Source organism: Osmerus mordax, chromosome 23 (genome assembly GCF_038355195.1).
Source record: "Osmerus mordax isolate fOsmMor3 chromosome 23, fOsmMor3.pri, whole genome shotgun sequence".
Taxonomy (NCBI): Eukaryota; Metazoa; Chordata; class Actinopteri; order Osmeriformes; family Osmeridae; genus Osmerus; species Osmerus mordax.
In genome coordinates this window covers 335,648-352,002 of record NC_090072.1, presented here as the reverse complement: position 1 = coordinate 352,002, position 16,355 = coordinate 335,648, and the positions used below count along the sequence as shown (strand labels likewise).

The following is a 16,355-nucleotide window of genomic DNA, read 5'->3' as shown; positions in this document are numbered from 1 at the left end:
TAAGCGTTCACATACAAATGTTTTAAGTTTTAATATGTCTAAACAGCCCGTTTACTGTCCATTTTAACATAATTAAATACAATATCACATAATATACACTTAATATACCATTTATTTACGTCTTTATTCAGGAGGTTTGTGTATATTCGTCCGTTTAACCGCTAGGCAGCGTCCGAGTTTCAAACGCGCTGCTGCGTTCTTGGCAAGGTTTTGCGACTTGCAGTAAATGAGTGAAAACTGGAGCAGGGACAAACAGGATGGTTTTCGAGAAGAAGGGTTCTGGTAAGGTTATTTATCTGTTTATCTCCTGTTGTTGCTACTGAGACGACTTTGTTACTGTAACGGTGTAAATTGAAGTATCGGTTTCTTGTTTGAGTACTTTTCCGCATCAATACTAGACTTGCAATTTAGCCTACTACTAGTACTAGCTACAGCAACGCTTCCCTGGCTAACCTGGTATGGTGCAGGTCCATCGCCGGTTAAGTTAGGTCTGTGAAACTTCTCTTATAATGTATATAAATGATCGGATACAGTAAATCGTATAGTCTAATAGTCTTTAAGAATATGTTGATGGATGCATAGCTAGCTGGATTACTTAAGTTTGTGAGATACTAGTCTGTATAGTACTGTAGCTAGTGAGTAGGCTAGCTAGCCTGATTCTGGTTAAATTCTAGTCTTTGACATTATTTAGTAAACTAGCCACTGACGTCTGCTGGCATGAAATTAACAAAAGAGCCAATCGAATAAAAAAAATAGCAGGTTAGGTAGCTAATAACTTGTAGTTTGCTAGTATTTATCTCTGTAGTTAAAGTTTAGTTCTTGAGCCCATAACTGCTGTACAGCAAACCCGTCTCTCTGTGACCGGTGTTATCGCCCTACTGGTTTCCGTAAGCATTAGGGGTAGGGGAAAAATCTATTCACATTCAAATCTCAATTCAGTCTTCTATCGATTCACATCGATTAACAAATTTCAAAAATCGATGTAATAATCTTGGTATAATCGTGAATCGGTTTGTAATCGAATCGTCACCCCAAGAATCGATTTGAATCGAATCGTGAGGTACCAAAAGATTCCCACCCCTAGTAAGCATTCCAGCTGTGCGTTCACCTAACAACAGCAGCATCTGCCGTCTGCCTCTATCACCATATTCGTCACAAATTCACAAACATATGACTGGCGATTTTTAAGTCGCTGCAGCAAATATGAGATTATAAGTGAGCACTACATTACAGCCATTCACAACAAAATAAATGGAGGCTAAGAAAATAACATATTTGCAAGCTCGCATGAAGTGGGATTCGATCACACGAGAGCAAAAACACATATAATATTGTTTGTCCGCTGTTATACAATGCGAGCCATTAGCAAGCTCATAGATCGAAGCGTCTTTCAGTCACATATTTATTAACTACGTTGCATGGCCTTCACGCAACATTTTGTTTTGGGTTCTTCTGAAACAACTGGTTACCGTAGATACTACCCGAATGTAGGCTACTAATCACGTATTTGGGGTTGTGTCGAGGCAGTAGCCATATTTACCACGATATCACAGCCCCTTAATGACACCACATATTGCAAAGTAATACTTATATCGTGGCTGTTAACCCAGACAATACGATTAAAATATGCTTAAATGCAAACCCTGAGGCACAGTAATAAGAGTAGTAGCCATACATATGGTTAGGGTTAGGTAATATTCTACCCGCAACACAGTACTGAAGGTGTCAAATTTATTTGTGATTAGCATCCAGGTAACACACACCCCTGCAGTGCGTGTGGTCGAGGCAGTCCAGAGGCACTAACCCTGTATGACCTACCTCCCCCTGCAGTGCGTGTGGCAGAGGCAGGCCAGAGGCACTAACCCTGTATGACCTACCTCCCCCTGCAGTGCGTGTGGCAGAGGCAGGCCAGAGGCACTAACCCTGTATGACCTACCTCCCCCTGCAGTGCGTGTGGCAGAGGCAGGCCAGAGGCACTAACCCTGTATGACCTACCTCCCCCTGCAGTGCGTGTGGCAGAGGCAGGCCAGAGGCGGGTCCTGGATGACACCACCAGACTGCGGCGTCTGTCCCGCCAGCTGGAGGCGCTGGAGAAGGACAACTTCCAGGATGACCCTCTGACATCACTTCCTCCCGCAGGCCCCGCCGCACGCCTGCCCGCCTTCGGAGAGGGGGAGGAGCCTGGTGTGTGTGTGGGGGGGTTATGTGTAGATAAAGCATTGAGCCACGGTAATGAGGATTTATCAATCATTTTAATTAACTGATGCCCCCCCCCCACTGCCCCCAGGTAAGAAGAGGAGGAAGACCAGAGGAGATCACTTCAAACAACGTTTCAGGAAGAACTTCCAGACTCTGCTGGAGGAGGAGGTATGATCCCTGACCTCTGTGAGATCAGATGTAACTGTAGACTACTTAGTCTGAGTCAACAATTGTAATTGGACGAGCCTGACTGGTCTGTGTTGTGATTGGGCAGAACCAGAGCGAGAGGGAAGAGCCTAACTATGTGTCAGCCTCGGCCCCGCCCCCCTCCCTCCCCCCCCGCTGTTTCTGTTCCGTGTGTGGCTTCCCCTCCCACTACACCTGCTGCTCCTGCGGGGGGCGCTACTGCAGCACACGCTGCCTCCACACACACAGAGAGACCAGGTAACACACACACCAGGTAACACACACACCAGGTAACACACACCAGGTAACACACACACCAGGTAACACACATAGAGAGACCAGGTAACACACACACCAGGTAACACACACAGAGAGAGAGACCAGGTAACACACACCAGGTAACACACACACCAGGTAACACACACACACCAGGTAACACACACACACCAGGTAAAACACACACCAGGTAACACACACACCAGGTAACACACATAGAGAGACCAGGTAACACACACACCAGGTAACACACACACACACACACACCAGGTAACACACACACCAGGTAACACACACACCAGGTAACACACACACACACCAGGTAACACACACACACACCAGGTAACACACACACACCAGGTAACACACACACCAGGTAACACACACACACACACCAGGTAATACCCAGAGCTAACCCCCTCCTCCCCCAGGTGTCTGAAGTGGACCCTGTAGCAGCACAATCAGACTGGTCACCATGGTCACCAGCTATGGTTCCATGGAACATTCTACAGGCCTGCAGGTAGAGAACTGAGAACCCTGGAGAACCCTCCTGCTACGTAACGAGAACACTGGGGAGGGAGGGAGAGGAGGATGGAGGAGAGAAGGATGTAGAGGAGGAGGAGAGGGAGGGGATGATGGATTAGAGGGATGGAGAGAAGTTGGACATTGTCACAATTTGTGTTCTTTGTAAATAAAAGTTTATATAATACTGTTGGTATCTCGTGTGCACTGTGTGTGTTTGAGAATGTGTGTACTACCCCATGATTCATCCCTACCTGGTTTCAAGGTAGGATTAAAAGAAATCTGGAAAAAAGTCCCCCTTTGTGATGGCCCGCCCCCTGGGAGCTGACGGGCTCACTAACCCTAACCCTATCACACAGACCTGGACGCTCATTCTGATGGCCCACATATCACACAGACCTGGACGCTCATTCTGATGGCCCACATATCACACAGACCTGGACGCTCATTCTGATGGCCCACATATCACACAGACCTGGACGCTCGTTCTGATGGCCCACATATCACACAGACCTGGACGCTCACATGGCCCACATATCACACAGACCTGGACGCTCGTTCTGATGGCCCACATATCACACAGACCTGGACGCTCGTTCTGATGGCCCACATATCACACAGACCTGGACGCTCGTTCTGATGGCCCACATATCACACAGACCTGGACGCTCATTCTGATGGCCCACATATCACACAGACCTGGACGCTCACATGGCCCACATATCACACAGACCTGGACGCTCATTCTGATGGCCCACATATCACACAGACCTGGACGCTCATTCTGATGGCCCACATATCACACAGACCTGGACGCTCATTCTGATGGCCCACATATCACACAGACCTGGACGCTCGTTCTGATGGCCCACATATCACACAGACCTGGACGCTCATTCTGATGGCCCACATATCACACAGACCTGGACGCTCATTCTGATGGCCCACATATCACACAGACCTGGACGCTCACATGGCCCACATATCACACAGACCTGGACGCTCGTTCTGATGGCCCACATATCACACAGACCTGGACGCTCACATGGCCCACATATCACACAGACCTGGACGCTCGTTCTGATGGCCCACATATCACACAGACCTGGACGCTCGTTCTGATGGCCCACATATCACACAGACCTGGACGCTCGTTCTGATGGCCCACATATCACACAGACCTGGACGCTCGTTCTGATGGCCCACATATCACACAGACCTGGACGCTCGTTCTGATGGCCCACATATCACACAGACCTGGACGCTCGTTCTGATGGCCCACATATCACACAGACCTGGACGCTCGTTCTGATGGCCCACATATCACACAGACCTGGACGCTCGTTCTGATGGCCCACATATCACACAGACCTGGACGCTCGTTCTGATGGCCCACATATCACACAGACCTGGACGCTCATTCTGATGGCCCACATATCACACAGACCTGGACGCTCATTCTGATGGCCCACATATCACACAGACCTGGACGCTCATTCTGATGGCCCACATATCACACAGACCTGGACGCTCATTCTGATGGCCCACATATCACACAGACCTGGACGCTCATTCTGATGGCCCACATATCACACAGACCTGGACGCTCATTCTGATGGCCCACATATCACACAGACCTGGACGCTCATTCTGATGGCCCACATATCACACAGACCTGGACGCTCATTCTGATGGCCCACATATCACACAGACCTGGACGCTCATTCTGATGGCCCACATATCACACAGACCTGGACGCTCATTCTGATGGCCCACATATCACACTTTTTTTCAAAATGTCAACCTTTCCCCCCAAAAAAATGTGTTCATAAATATTTTGCCAACCTTTCAAAACGTTTTTCGCTCACAACGTGAAAAGAGAGGAAAGTAAGAGTAAAGCAGAGCAGAGTACAGTAGAGTATATTAGAGGCCTCGTCATAAAGTACCCATCAATGATGCAAACCTTTTCGAAAATATTTTTACAACCTTTCAACAATTTTTCGAATCTTTTTGTGAAAATAATTTTTCTATCTTTCAAAACCTTTTTCAAAAAATGATTCCAGAATCAAATGATTTTTCCTGAACATTGAGAGCATGTTTCCTGCTGGGAATCAGGAAGAGGACCTTTTTACCCTCTAACTATTAATGCACCCCTGATAACTAACCAGGATCATGTCTGTCCAATACAGATTTCTGCTTACTTCATATTTAAACAGATTTGAATATGACGGAACTAAATAGAACACACAGCAGGTTGAAAAGACAACTTGGTTCTTTAATACAAATCTGAAAAACAGCTTCCACAGTGAACAGCTCGGTGCGTGTTTAGGTGTGTGTGTGTTTAGGTGTGTGTGTGTCTAAGCACTGGAGAAGCGAGGCAGCTGGTTCCCCAGGATCACACTTCTCTCCAGGCCGTGTTCAGAGATAGCAGCCAGCCTGACCACGCCTCCGCTGGACCCGTCCCGATGCATAGCCAGGCTCAGGGCTGGGGGCAGCAGGACAGAGCTTTCATACACAATCATGCCTCCTCCCCTCCTCCTCCCCTCCTCCTCCTCCTCCTCCTCTCCCTCCTCCTCCCCCCCTGCTCCTCCTGCCTCCTCTACCTCCTCCCGCCTCCTCCCCCCCTCCTCCTCTCCCTCCTCCTCCCGCCTCCTCTACCTCCTCCCCCTGCCTCCTCTCGCTCACCCCCCTCCTCTACCTCCTCCCCCCCCTCCCGCCTCCTCTACCTCCTCCCCCCTCCTCCTCTCCCTCCTCCCCCCCGCCTCCTCTACCTCCTCCCCCCCCTCCCGCCTCCTCTACCTCCTCCCCCCCCCTCCTCCCGCCTCCTCTCCCGCCTCCTCTACCTCCTCCCCCCCCCCCCTCCTCTCCCTCCTCCTCTCCCCCCCCCCCCCTCCTGCCTCCCCTCTCCCGCCTCCTCCCCCCCTCCCTCCTCCTCACCAGATGCAGTCAGGTCCAGACACTCCTGCTGGTTCATGCCCGACCTATAGTGTGCGTCCATGTATCCGTAGATGTAGGTGCTGCCAGACCCCCCCACAGAGACAGGCTGGCGCACCAGCATCCCCCCCACCGGCACCGTGTACACCTGGGTGGGGGGGTCATAAATATGAGTCCAGACTGATCTGAGACAAGGGGATTAAGATTTGTTCTGACTAGAAAGAAAGGTAGGTATGTGTTTGCGTAGAGATGTGTGGCAGTCTCACCTGCCCCCCTCGTCTCTTGTCCCAGCCCGCTACGATGATCCCGGCCATCAGCTCCTCTCTGTACCTATAGCAGCTCTGCCGGAACAGACTGGCAGCTGTCTGGACCAATGGGGCTTCATCTAGCTCAATGCTGCAGAAGGGGGAGGGGCTCGTCAGTGTTTGTAAGACTGGACCTGCATTAGGTGGATCTAAGAACAGGTGTGTGTGTGTGTGAGAGAGAGTGAGTGTGTGAGAGAGTGTGAGAAAGAGAGAGTGTATGTGAGACAGAGTGTGAGAGAGAGTATGTGTGTGTGAGATTCACCTGTGGAAGCCCAGTTGGTAGGTGACAGCGTCAGCGATAGCCTGCGTGTCCGCGGCGGAGCCCGAGCGGCAGCAGAAGATCCGGTCGTGGATCGGAGTGAGCTTGTCCGTCACTCTGTTAGCTATGTAGGCGCTAGAACACACACACCGTCATAGCAACAGTCAGCCACGTAACACACTCACAGACACGCTGCATTCAGTTAGCTAACACACATAGTGTTATTCTCGATATCTTATTACCCGGTTGTGGTTCTGGAGTCCGCACCGATCACCACGCCGCCGTCATATTCCACCGCCATGATCGTGGTCTAAAATGACAGACACATTCACGTCGATGACCGGACGCTCGGACAAGTTAGTTACAGTTCGTTAGTCTAATGTGTGGATTGCCAACACTGGTAACTATAAACATGTATTTTCCTTAAATTAAACTAAATATGAGTCGACTTCATCTTACTTGCCAGTTGATGTTATCTGGCTCTACATACAAACTAGTCAACTAGTCCAGTCATGACCATGTCTGCCCTGACTAGAAGTGCTGTCTCATTCAACGACTTCCAAAGATCTTAACTTTCCAACGAAACATTCTACCGGTCCACATGTTTGTACATTTTGCGGTCCATGTCGGTTCCGAACACTTACCCCGGTGCTGACTTCTTTCGTGGTCCAATCCGGTACCAAATCACCGTTAGAAGAAATGTGCTGATAGTATCTCATGGTTGCGGTCGCCATGTTTCTGTGTTGACTTAACCAAAGTTAGTTTAGTGAATAGAAAACCGGCGGAGTGGACAAGCTGCAGCCCGTTACTGTCTGTATGCGAGCAGCGCAACTTTCACGTAACTACAACCAAGAACAGTCTAATGCGCCTTTAGAAAATAGTGTCCCGTTGTTGGTATCTAACAAAAACGGAAACACACGTGTGTGTGAAATATAATTAATACAAGTAGACTAGTGCTATTTGTAAATATCTCGTCCAACATTTCAGTGTCTACGCTGGGCACAAGCTAGCTAGCATAAAATCTAACTCAGCAGTGTAGACAGGCACACGGAGGGACGCCTACTGCTGGGGTCCTTATGACACAAGGAAGAACAAGGTAAACAATGTTAATGTTGCTAGCGAACAAAACAATGATTTATATTTATACTCAGGCAATTTGAGACCAGGCTTGCGATTTAATGAATAGTGGAGGACATATGGAACGAATCGATGTCTATGTTTAATTTTCTGATTCTGAATATGTGTTGCCATCCTACGCTACGTAACGCTAGTAGTTAGCTCGAAAGCTTGCTACGTTTCAACCAGGCAGGTATAAATATAAAGGTTGTTTCATCATGTGAGCCTATCTAAACACCGGTTACATTCGTGGTCTTAAACTCCGTGATACGTCAGTATGTCTGTAGTGTTGTGTGTCTGCTGCTGTGTGTGATGATGGTGTGTGTGTTACTGTGACGTTTACATTACTTTTTAGTCAGTTAATCCAAAGCGACGTACAAGTAATGCAACAGAAAATGAAGGATCAGAAGTGTATATTTCTAATTGAATGTCGGTGGCCAATCTTGGAATTGTGTGTATTTACCAGGCACAGCGCTTAGTTACATTCTCTAACCCACGCTTGCGTGTGCAGATGACGGTTCATAACCTGTACATCTTTGACCGTAACGGGGCGTGTCTGCACTACAGCGAGTGGAACCGCAAGAAGCAAGCCGGCATCTCCAAGGAGGAGGTAGAACATGTTACTACCAGTAGACACATGTACACATGCTAACCTACAGATGTTATGACCTATATGACTGGAACTGGTAGTAATATTATGGTTAACTTTGTTATATAATCTGCAACTGTGTCATACAACCAACCAATCTCTCCACTTTTCTTTCCCTCTACCCCCCCCTCCCGCCTCCTCCCCTCCCGCCTCCCCCCCCCCCCCCCTCTCCTCTCCCAGGAGTTTAAGCTGATGTATGGCATGCTGTTCTCCATCCGATCCTTCGTCAGCAAGATGTCTCCACTGGACATGTATCCCTCACAGAGAGAGACGAGTGTGTGTGTGTATTGGTTGTGTGTGTGTGTGTGTGTGTGTGTATGAGAGAGAGAGAGAAAGAGAGAGAGCATGATGACAGTCCTTGACTGACAGCAGGAAGGATGGTTTCCAGAGCTTCCAGACCAGCAGGTATAAGCTGCACTACTATGAGACCCCCAGCGGGGTGAAGGTGGTCATGAACACAGATCTGGGTGTGGCCAACATAAGAGACATCCTGCACCAGATCTACAGCACGGTACAGATCTACCTCTCTCTGTCTCTATACCTCTCTATACCTCTCTCCATCTCTCTATCTATCTCTCTCTGTGTTGCAGCTGTACGTGGAGTGTGTAGTGAGGAACCCTCTGTGTGTGATGGGAGACCCCCTGCAGAGCGAGCTCTATCTCTCTCTCTCTGTGTTGCAGCTGTACGTGGAGTGTGTAGTGAGGAACCCTCTGTGTGTGATGGGAGACCCCCTGCAGAGCGAGCTCTTCAGATCCAGACTGGACACCTACATCAGGAGCTTGCCCTTCTTCAGTCCCCGCGCTGCCTAGACACACACACACACGCTCACACACGCTCACACACAACAAACACACACACAATCTCGCTCACACACACCAAACGCACACACTGCAGCATTTGTGGAATGAGGGGTGTAACTCGGTCGTTGGAAGTAGTTGTTTTTGACTTTTATGTTATTGACTTATCATGTTATTTTGTAAATCTGACTAATAAACCTAAATAAACAGACTCTGTAAGTGTGTGTAGTTGTTATAAATCTGTGAAAGCTGCCAGCATTTTGGTTATGCAACTGAACAGATTACCCTCAGTCCAGCCAACACTCTCCTCCCTTTCCTCTCTTCCTCTCTCTCTCTCTCCTCCCCTCTCTCCTCCCCTTGTCCTCTCTCTCCTCCTCTCTCCTCCCCTTGTCCTCTCCTTCTCCTCTCTCCTCCCCTTCTCATCTCCTCTCCTCCTGCCCCTCCTAGACTGATTAGAGTGAATGTAGAGTTTGGCTATTCTGATTGGCTGATTTACATTTAGTCATTTAGCAGACGCTCTTATCCAGAGCGACTTACAGTAAGTACAGGGACATTCCCCCCGAGGCAAGTAGGGTGAAGTGCCTTGCCCAAGGACACAACGTCATTTGGCACGGCCAGGAATCAAACTGGCAACCTTCAGATTACTAGCCCACTTCCCTAACCACTCAGCCACCTGACTCGTGGTCTTGACCCTGACTTTACCCCTGCTTCTTCTCTGTCCTCTGCTTTCACTGTGTGTGAAAAGGTAAGGTAATGTGTCTAAAGGTTAGAAAATACTTTCTACAAAAAGTTTCAGTTATTTAAAAAAAATATTTGAAAAGTACAAATTTTCTCTGTTTTCGATGTTCAAAATGGTGTCAAAAAGGATTCCTGGCGAATGCAAATCGTGTCTGTCTATAGTGTATTTTTGTATTCATGTATTAATATGAAGTGAGGTCCAGTTACCAGTGTGACACTAAAACAGGTAGTAGTCATGGCTACTTTTTACTTAGATATATGTCAGAGCCCACACTTCTTTACTTTAACTTGAGTGAAAAAGTGTAGTCAGTAGTCAACTTTTACTACAGTCTTTTTAAACATGAGTATCTGTACTTTACTTGAGTGAAGGATGTGTGTACTTTTGACATCTCTGTAAACTAGGAGCAGAATGTGAGGATTTATAATGGCTAAATAGTCTGGATTACTGGAGGGGGGAGGGGGGGGCTTGAAAGGGAGATAGCATACCACTAGGCCCCATGTAAACAATGTGTGTGTGTGTGTGTGTGTGTGGATGTGAGTCCTTTGGTAATCTGGGTACAGATGTCAGGTATGGCCGCTTGCCCAGTTCCAGTCCTCTTAATCCACTCACACACACACACACATCCACTCACACACACACACATCCACTCACACACACACACATCCACTCACACACACACATCCACTCACACACACACACATGCTTGTGTGGGTGTGGCCTGGGGGAAGTCTGATTGACAGGTAGATGGACAGACAGACCGAGCGAGTGGATGAGAGAAGACGGTAAAGAGGAGACGGAGAGATGAACCATCTATAACGACCCCATCATCATCATCTGGATGAAGGATTATCTCTGACTGCTGGATAACATCCTTCATGCTTGGCTGACAGAGAAAGGGAGAAAAGGAGAGAGATTTAGATAACCGTTGACCGTGGACTCACCTGGCCCTACCCCCGTACCTCTGAAAGGGGCGTTGTCTGAAGAAGAGGAGGACCCTGGGAGGAACGCAGGTAACCGTGGAGACATAACCGTGGAGACGTAACTGGAGTGACGGATCAAGAGAACTTTCCAGAACCTGCAACACTTTGCGTCTGTGTTTGTGTAGGGGTCAGTGTGTGTGTGTAGGGGTCAGGGTGTGTGGGTAGGGGTCAGGGTGTGTGTGTAGGGGTCAGGGTGTGTGAGTGAGAGTGTGTGTGTGTAGGGGTCAGGGTGTGTGAGTGAGAGTGTGTGTGTGTAGGGGTCAGGGTGTGTGAGTGAGAGTGTGTGTGTGTAGGGGTCAGGGTGTGTGAGTGAGAGTGTGTGTGTGTAGGGGTCAGGGTGTGTGAGTGAGAGTGTGTGTGTGTAGGGGTCAGGGTGTGTGAGTGAGAGTGTGTGTGTGTAGGGGTCAGGGTGTGTGAGTGAGAGTGTGTGTGTGTAGGGGTCAGGGTGTGTGAGTGAGAGTGTGTGTGTGTAGGGGTCAGGGTGTGTGAGTGAGAGTGTGTGTGTGTAGGGGTCAGGGTGTGTGAGTGAGAGTGTGTGTGTGTAGGGGTCAGGGTGTGTGAGTGAGAGTGTGTGTGTGTAGGGGTCAGGGTGTGTGAGTGAGAGTGTGTGTGTGTAGGGGTCAGGGTGTGTGAGTGAGAGTGTGTGTGTGTAGGGGTCAGGGTGTGTGTGTGTGTCATGTTTGCTGGGCGTGTGCCTGGGCTGGAGTCAGTGGGCCCCTCTGGGGGGGGGAAGGGAGGGAAGGTGTGTGTGGAGGAGCTGTACGGCTTCAGCAAGAAGCCCAAGATGAGGGGGGCTGGGGGGACAGAGGGGGCGCAGGGGGGGACAGGAGGGGCGCAGGGGGGGCGCAGGGGGGGGCAGAGGGCGGAGTCAGCCCTGGCGTGTCACATCCTGCGAGCGGCGAGGGAGCTGATAGAGAGACGAAGGCTGGAGAGCTTCCTCAGGGAGTCCAGCCTGACCCTGGACCCCAGCACCATGCCCTACAGGTACACACCTAGCTCCTATGCACGCACGCACACAGCACCATGCCCTACAGGTACACAACTAGCTCCTATGCACGCACACACACACACACACTCCTATCCATTTAGGCTATTCTATAAAATCTAAGTGTACATGGTGTGTTTTAGGTTATGGGTTCTATATGTGTTCTGTACTATTTCTAGGTTATTTGTTCTAGGTCCACCAGTGATTCTGGATGCAGGCCACAGGGCGGGCTACTCTGTTAGGATTTGTGTGTGTGAAGGGCGTGGCCTGAGTTAGAGGGTGTGTCTGTGTGTGTGTGTGTGTGTGTGTGTGTGTGAGAGAGAGAGAGAGAGAGAGAGAGGGTGGTCCTTGTTACTTACCATCTGTCTATAATCCAGCTTTAAATTGTGTGTTTGTAAGTGCTAGTGTCATTTTAATTTTGTTTGTGTGTAATGCTTGATTGTGTGTATGTGTGTATGAGTGTGTGTGTCTATGTGTATGTGTGTGTGTGTGTGTGTTTGTGTGTGTGTGTGTGTGTGTATGTAATGAATGAATGAATGAATGGATGGATGGATGGATGGATGGATGGATAAATAAATAAATAAATAAATAAATAGATGGATGAATGAATGGATGAGTGAATTAATTAATGGATTATTCTTTTATTAATGTGTTCATTTGTTGAAAAATAACATTTTGGCCTACTTGACTAATTCCTGCATGAGATATTGTGTTCAGTGTTTTATTCATCCCTTCATGAAAGGATGAATTCCTTCAGTGTTGTGTGTTCATGTCGGCACCCTTTCATCTCCCACTGGAAATGAACGTCTGTAGTTATGAAGCCGGAAAATGATTATCCTGTGTGTGTGTGTGTGTGAGAGAGTGAGATAGTGTGTGTGTGTTTTCCCCAGGGCTTGGAGTCCCAGTCTATCGTATTGGCTGATTCAGCATTGAACCACAATCCTTTCCTCCATCCTTCAATCTTTCCCTCATTCACTCCCTCTCTCCTCTTCCTCCCTCTCTCCTTCTCTCTCTCCTTTCCTTCTCTCCTTCTCTCTCCCACTGTAACTTTCTGCCATTTTCTTCTCCACATATGCTGTGTGTGTGTGTGTGTGTGTGTGTATGGGGTGGGGTTTGACTGTGTGTGCATGTGTATACTTGTGAGCTGATATCTGTTTGAGAAAATCCATCATTGATACCATCCTCTTCCTCTTCCTTTCTCTCTCTCTCTCTCTCTCTCTCCTCGTCTCTCTCTCTCTCCTCGTCTCTCTCTCTCTCCTTGTCTCTCTCTCTCCTTGTCTCTCTCTCCTTGTCTCTTTCTCTCTCCTTGTCTCTCTCTCTCCTTGTCTCTTTCCCCTTGTCTCTCTCTCTCCTTGTCTCTCTCTCTCCTTGTCTCTCTCTCTCTCTCTCTCTCTCTCTCTCTCTCTCTCTCTCTAACTGCCTGGTCTTTTACCTCTGTTAGAAACATCAGTGATGTTGTGACCAATAATAGTGGGTGTGTATGTGTCATCTGTCATTATTCTTTTTTAGACACACACACACACGCACACACACACACACACCACACACACACGCACACACACACACACGCACACACACACACACACACGCACACGCACACACACACACGCACACACACACGCACACACACACGCACACAGAATGAAAGCAATGAGAGCAGTAGGATCTGTGCATTAACTGACAGCAGAGGAGATGAGGAGTGGAGGAGAGGGATGAGGGAGGGAGAGAGAGAGGGAGGAGAGTGAGGAGGAGAGGGAGGGTGCAGAGGGGAACTCGCAGCTGAAACTCTTCGCTGTTGTGTTCGAGAGAGGGGCAGAGCAAGGACTCCCATTTGCGTTGGGACACAGCTGCGCGTGAATAAATTATCCATCAGTCTTCCACCGTGACGAGGCGGTGAGAGCCACGCGGAGGCTGGAATATTAATCCGTTACCTGCCGGGACAGTCGTACTTTCCGGTATCTGGAACCGGCGTCTGTCGGGCGGCAAAGGATGACGACCACGGTGATGCTGACGGCGCGGTCTCGACGGGGTTAAGCGCTACCGGTTAGCTGCCCGGCTGAAGGGAAAGTTCAGTGTCGCGTGAGCCTGTTTCAGCTCGAGGGCAGAGCTGCGTGACACAGTGTATACAGGCCAGGGGTATGTGTGTGTATGTGTGTGACAGAGAGAGAGAGAGAGAGAGAGAGAGAGAGAGAGAGAGAGAGAGCGTGTGTGTAGTTGCTTCTGACTGGTGTATCTTATCGGATGTCTTGGTCAATTAGCTCGTGCGCATTTCAGTTTAGTCCGGGTACAGGCTGAAAGAGAGAGACATAGTTTCAAAGAGAGGAGGGAGGGAGAGAGGAGAGAGAGAGACAGACACAAAGAGAGAGAGAGAGAGAGAGAGAGAGAGAGAGAGAGAGAGAGAGAGAGAGAGAGAGAGAGAGATGAGTGGTTGTGTGTGTGTGTGTGTTGTAAAGACAGGCTAAATGTCGGCTGGTTACTAGAAGACCATGGCGCCCTGACCCCTGGTCTTACACACACAGACACGTTGCCATAGTGGTGGTTGGGAAGCTTTTTCCATAGCAGCAGTTGCTAGTTGGGTTGCCAGGATGCAGGTCTCCATTGCGTGCACAGACCACAACCTGAAAAATAGGAGTTCTGAGGGGCGGAGTCAAGGGGGAGGGGGAGGGGCCACCACAAACCCTATCCACAACAAGATAAAGGTCCCGCCCATCCCTCGCCACACACTGCTAGGCCACGCCCACATGAGGGAGGCATGCGGTCGCCATAGCAGCATGAAGTACAGGTGAGAGAGCTGTCCACACACATACACACACAAACACACACAGACACACACTGACATACACACGCAGACACACACTGACACACACTCAGACACACACTCAGACAGAGGGTGATGGAAACTCCACAGTCTGTTGACTCAGGTTCATGTTTCATGGGTTTGAGGCGCTGCCCAGTAGCTGTCTGTGTGTTGGTGTGTGTGTGAGGATGGGGGCAGGTTGTGTGTGTGTGTATAATGCCCAGCGCCTGTTTCACAAGCAGTGATGGACTGGTCCCTGGCTCCATCAGAACTCTTCCCTGTCATGACCCTGAGCCAACCCTAATCACACACACACTCACTAAACTACACACACACACACATACACTACACTACACACACACACATTCTCACAGACACCACACACACACATCCACACATACATATACATACACACACACACACGCTACACTACACACACATACACACACACTACACCACACACACATACACAGTCTAACATGATGATGACCTCCAACCCCCTGACTCATCAGCTCCCGGTTGTGACCATCAAGGTCAAAGGTCACTCAATTACTGTGTGTGTGCATGTCTTGTCCTGATTACAGTAGAGTGTGTGTGTTTATCAGTGGATGCTAAGATGTCACAAGGGTATGAATGTAATTTACATGTTAAATCAGTCATGTTTAATCAAGTCTGGAGAGGATAAATCTACATGCACGCTCACACACACACACACACACACACAGCCATCATCAGGATTTTGAGCAAAGATTACCGTTGTTTGGTCTGTGTGTGTCTGTGTGTGTATGTTTGTGTGTGTCTGTGTTTAGGGTGTGTGTAGGGTGTGTGTGTATTGGACTGGGATAGTCTTCATTACAGTTGCTATGTGTGTGTGTGTGAGAATGTGTGTGTGTGTGTGAGTGTGTGTGTGAGTAGGGGAGGATGACCAGGGAGTGGACGAAGGCTAGTTGGAATGTTGGTGTTATCAGTTCTATAAGGACCAGCAATGGTTGATTGATTAATTGATTGTTTAATTGATTTGTTGGTAAATGTATTAATTTATCAGTGTAATAACTGATTGCAGAGGCGTTGTAAGACATAAAGCTCTACTGGGGCACAGGCCCCTATTCATATCCCTTTTATTCTTCCAAGCTTGCTGCACACAATGCACAACTAGGCTGTAGAAACTCCCCTTGATTAACCCACTATACAACAGTTCAGGAACGCATGTTTGATATCAGCTTTAGCGGTGACATCATCAATAGTTAATGCGAGCACGCACATTTTTTTCCCATTCCTTTGTGTGCAAATACTGTTTTTTTAGTTTCATGTAATAGCCTATTGTTTTTTTTGTCTAAATAAGATGATCAGTAGGCCTATCATTTAGAAACTATCTTTAGTTTTGTAATGTTTTCTTAGCCTACCTCAATTCTGACTTGTGTGCCAAGTCCGACACCTGGACTTCTGTCTGTGTGCTGCAGTGGCTATTTGGCAAGCTCAGAAGAACACGCTAACATGGAATTCTGCGTGGATCGGTTTGTGTTTTCGGTTAAACACTTTTACAAGCGTTGATTGGGATACTGCGTTAATTTTTTCTGGGATTTTCAATCTAAATTAATGTACTGACTAATA

General features: G+C 48.5%; 4 protein-coding genes across 7 annotated transcripts in view; 3 read left to right on the top strand and 1 right to left on the bottom strand.

The window, feature by feature from the left end:
* The first annotated feature begins 206 nt into the window (after positions 1-206).
* Positions 207-3,318, top strand: LOC136967802 (zinc finger HIT domain-containing protein 1-like). The gene is made up of 5 exons (XM_067261746.1): positions 207-282; positions 2,008-2,184; positions 2,288-2,367; positions 2,474-2,643; positions 3,093-3,318. Exons 1-5 carry the CDS (start codon positions 258-260, stop codon positions 3,112-3,114), a joined length of 474 nt encoding a protein of 157 aa, XP_067117847.1. The 5' UTR covers positions 207-257; the 3' UTR covers positions 3,115-3,318.
* A 2,119-nt stretch (positions 3,319-5,437) lies between these two features.
* psmb6 (proteasome 20S subunit beta 6) lies at positions 5,438-7,547 on the bottom strand. Its single transcript, XM_067261785.1, has 6 exons — positions 7,326-7,547; positions 6,924-6,991; positions 6,685-6,816; positions 6,384-6,513; positions 6,121-6,265; positions 5,438-5,668 (listed from the first exon to the last, which is right to left on the bottom strand). Exons 1-6 carry the CDS (start codon positions 7,413-7,415, stop codon positions 5,541-5,543), a joined length of 693 nt encoding a protein of 230 aa, XP_067117886.1. The 5' UTR covers positions 7,416-7,547; the 3' UTR covers positions 5,438-5,540.
* On the top strand, positions 7,001-9,454 carry trappc1 (trafficking protein particle complex subunit 1). Of its 4 annotated transcripts, none has more exons than XM_067261790.1 (5): positions 7,001-7,037; positions 8,309-8,407; positions 8,627-8,697; positions 8,819-8,957; positions 9,127-9,454. In XM_067261790.1, exons 2-5 carry the CDS (start codon positions 8,309-8,311, stop codon positions 9,253-9,255), a joined length of 438 nt encoding a protein of 145 aa, XP_067117891.1. In that variant the 5' UTR covers positions 7,001-7,037; the 3' UTR covers positions 9,256-9,454. The 4 variants fall into 4 exon arrangements, with proteins under 4 accessions (XP_067117891.1, XP_067117888.1, XP_067117889.1 ...); XM_067261787.1 differs by lacking the exon at positions 7,001-7,037 and adding an exon at positions 7,042-7,081; XM_067261788.1 differs by lacking the exon at positions 7,001-7,037 and adding an exon at positions 7,675-7,777.
* Positions 9,455-14,532: 5,078 nt separating this feature from the next.
* LOC136967521 (voltage-gated potassium channel subunit beta-3-like) overlaps positions 14,533-16,355 on the top strand; it is a 7,727-nt gene continuing 5,904 nt past the window's right edge. Inside the window, exon 1 of the mRNA XM_067261338.1 lies at positions 14,533-14,729. Coding sequence (XP_067117439.1) covers positions 14,533-14,729 — 197 coding nt within the window. The remainder of the gene's footprint in view (positions 14,730-16,355) is intronic.

What these genes read in the sequence shown, in the direction of transcription:
- psmb6 (XM_067261785.1), bottom strand. Translation starts at nt 7,415, where the DNA reads ATGGCGACCGCAACCATGAGATACTATCAGCACATTTCTTCTAACGGT. An exon ending in TACCAACTGGGCTTCCACAG is followed by an intron (nt 6,514 to 6,684) that starts GTGAATCTCACA and finishes CCCCTTCTGCAG; the next exon opens with CATTGAGCTAGATGAAGCCC. An exon ending in ACAAGAGACGAGGGGGGCAG is followed by an intron (nt 6,266 to 6,383) that starts GTGAGACTGCCA and finishes CCCCCCACCCAG; the next exon opens with GTGTACACGGTGCCGGTGGG.
- trappc1 (XM_067261787.1), top strand. Translation starts at nt 7,061, where the DNA reads ATGTGTGGATTGCCAACACTG. An exon ending in CCGGCATCTCCAAGGAGGAG is followed by an intron (nt 8,408 to 8,626) that starts GTAGAACATGTT and finishes CTCCTCTCCCAG; the next exon opens with GAGTTTAAGCTGATGTATGG. An exon ending in AAGATGTCTCCACTGGACAT is followed by an intron (nt 8,698 to 8,818) that starts GTATCCCTCACA and finishes GACTGACAGCAG; the next exon opens with GAAGGATGGTTTCCAGAGCT.
- LOC136967802 (XM_067261746.1), top strand. Translation starts at nt 258, where the DNA reads ATGGTTTTCGAGAAGAAGGGTTCTG. An exon ending in TTTCGAGAAGAAGGGTTCTG is followed by an intron (nt 283 to 2,007) that starts GTAAGGTTATTT and finishes CTCCCCCTGCAG; the next exon opens with TGCGTGTGGCAGAGGCAGGC. An exon ending in CGGAGAGGGGGAGGAGCCTG is followed by an intron (nt 2,185 to 2,287) that starts GTGTGTGTGTGG and finishes CACTGCCCCCAG; the next exon opens with GTAAGAAGAGGAGGAAGACC.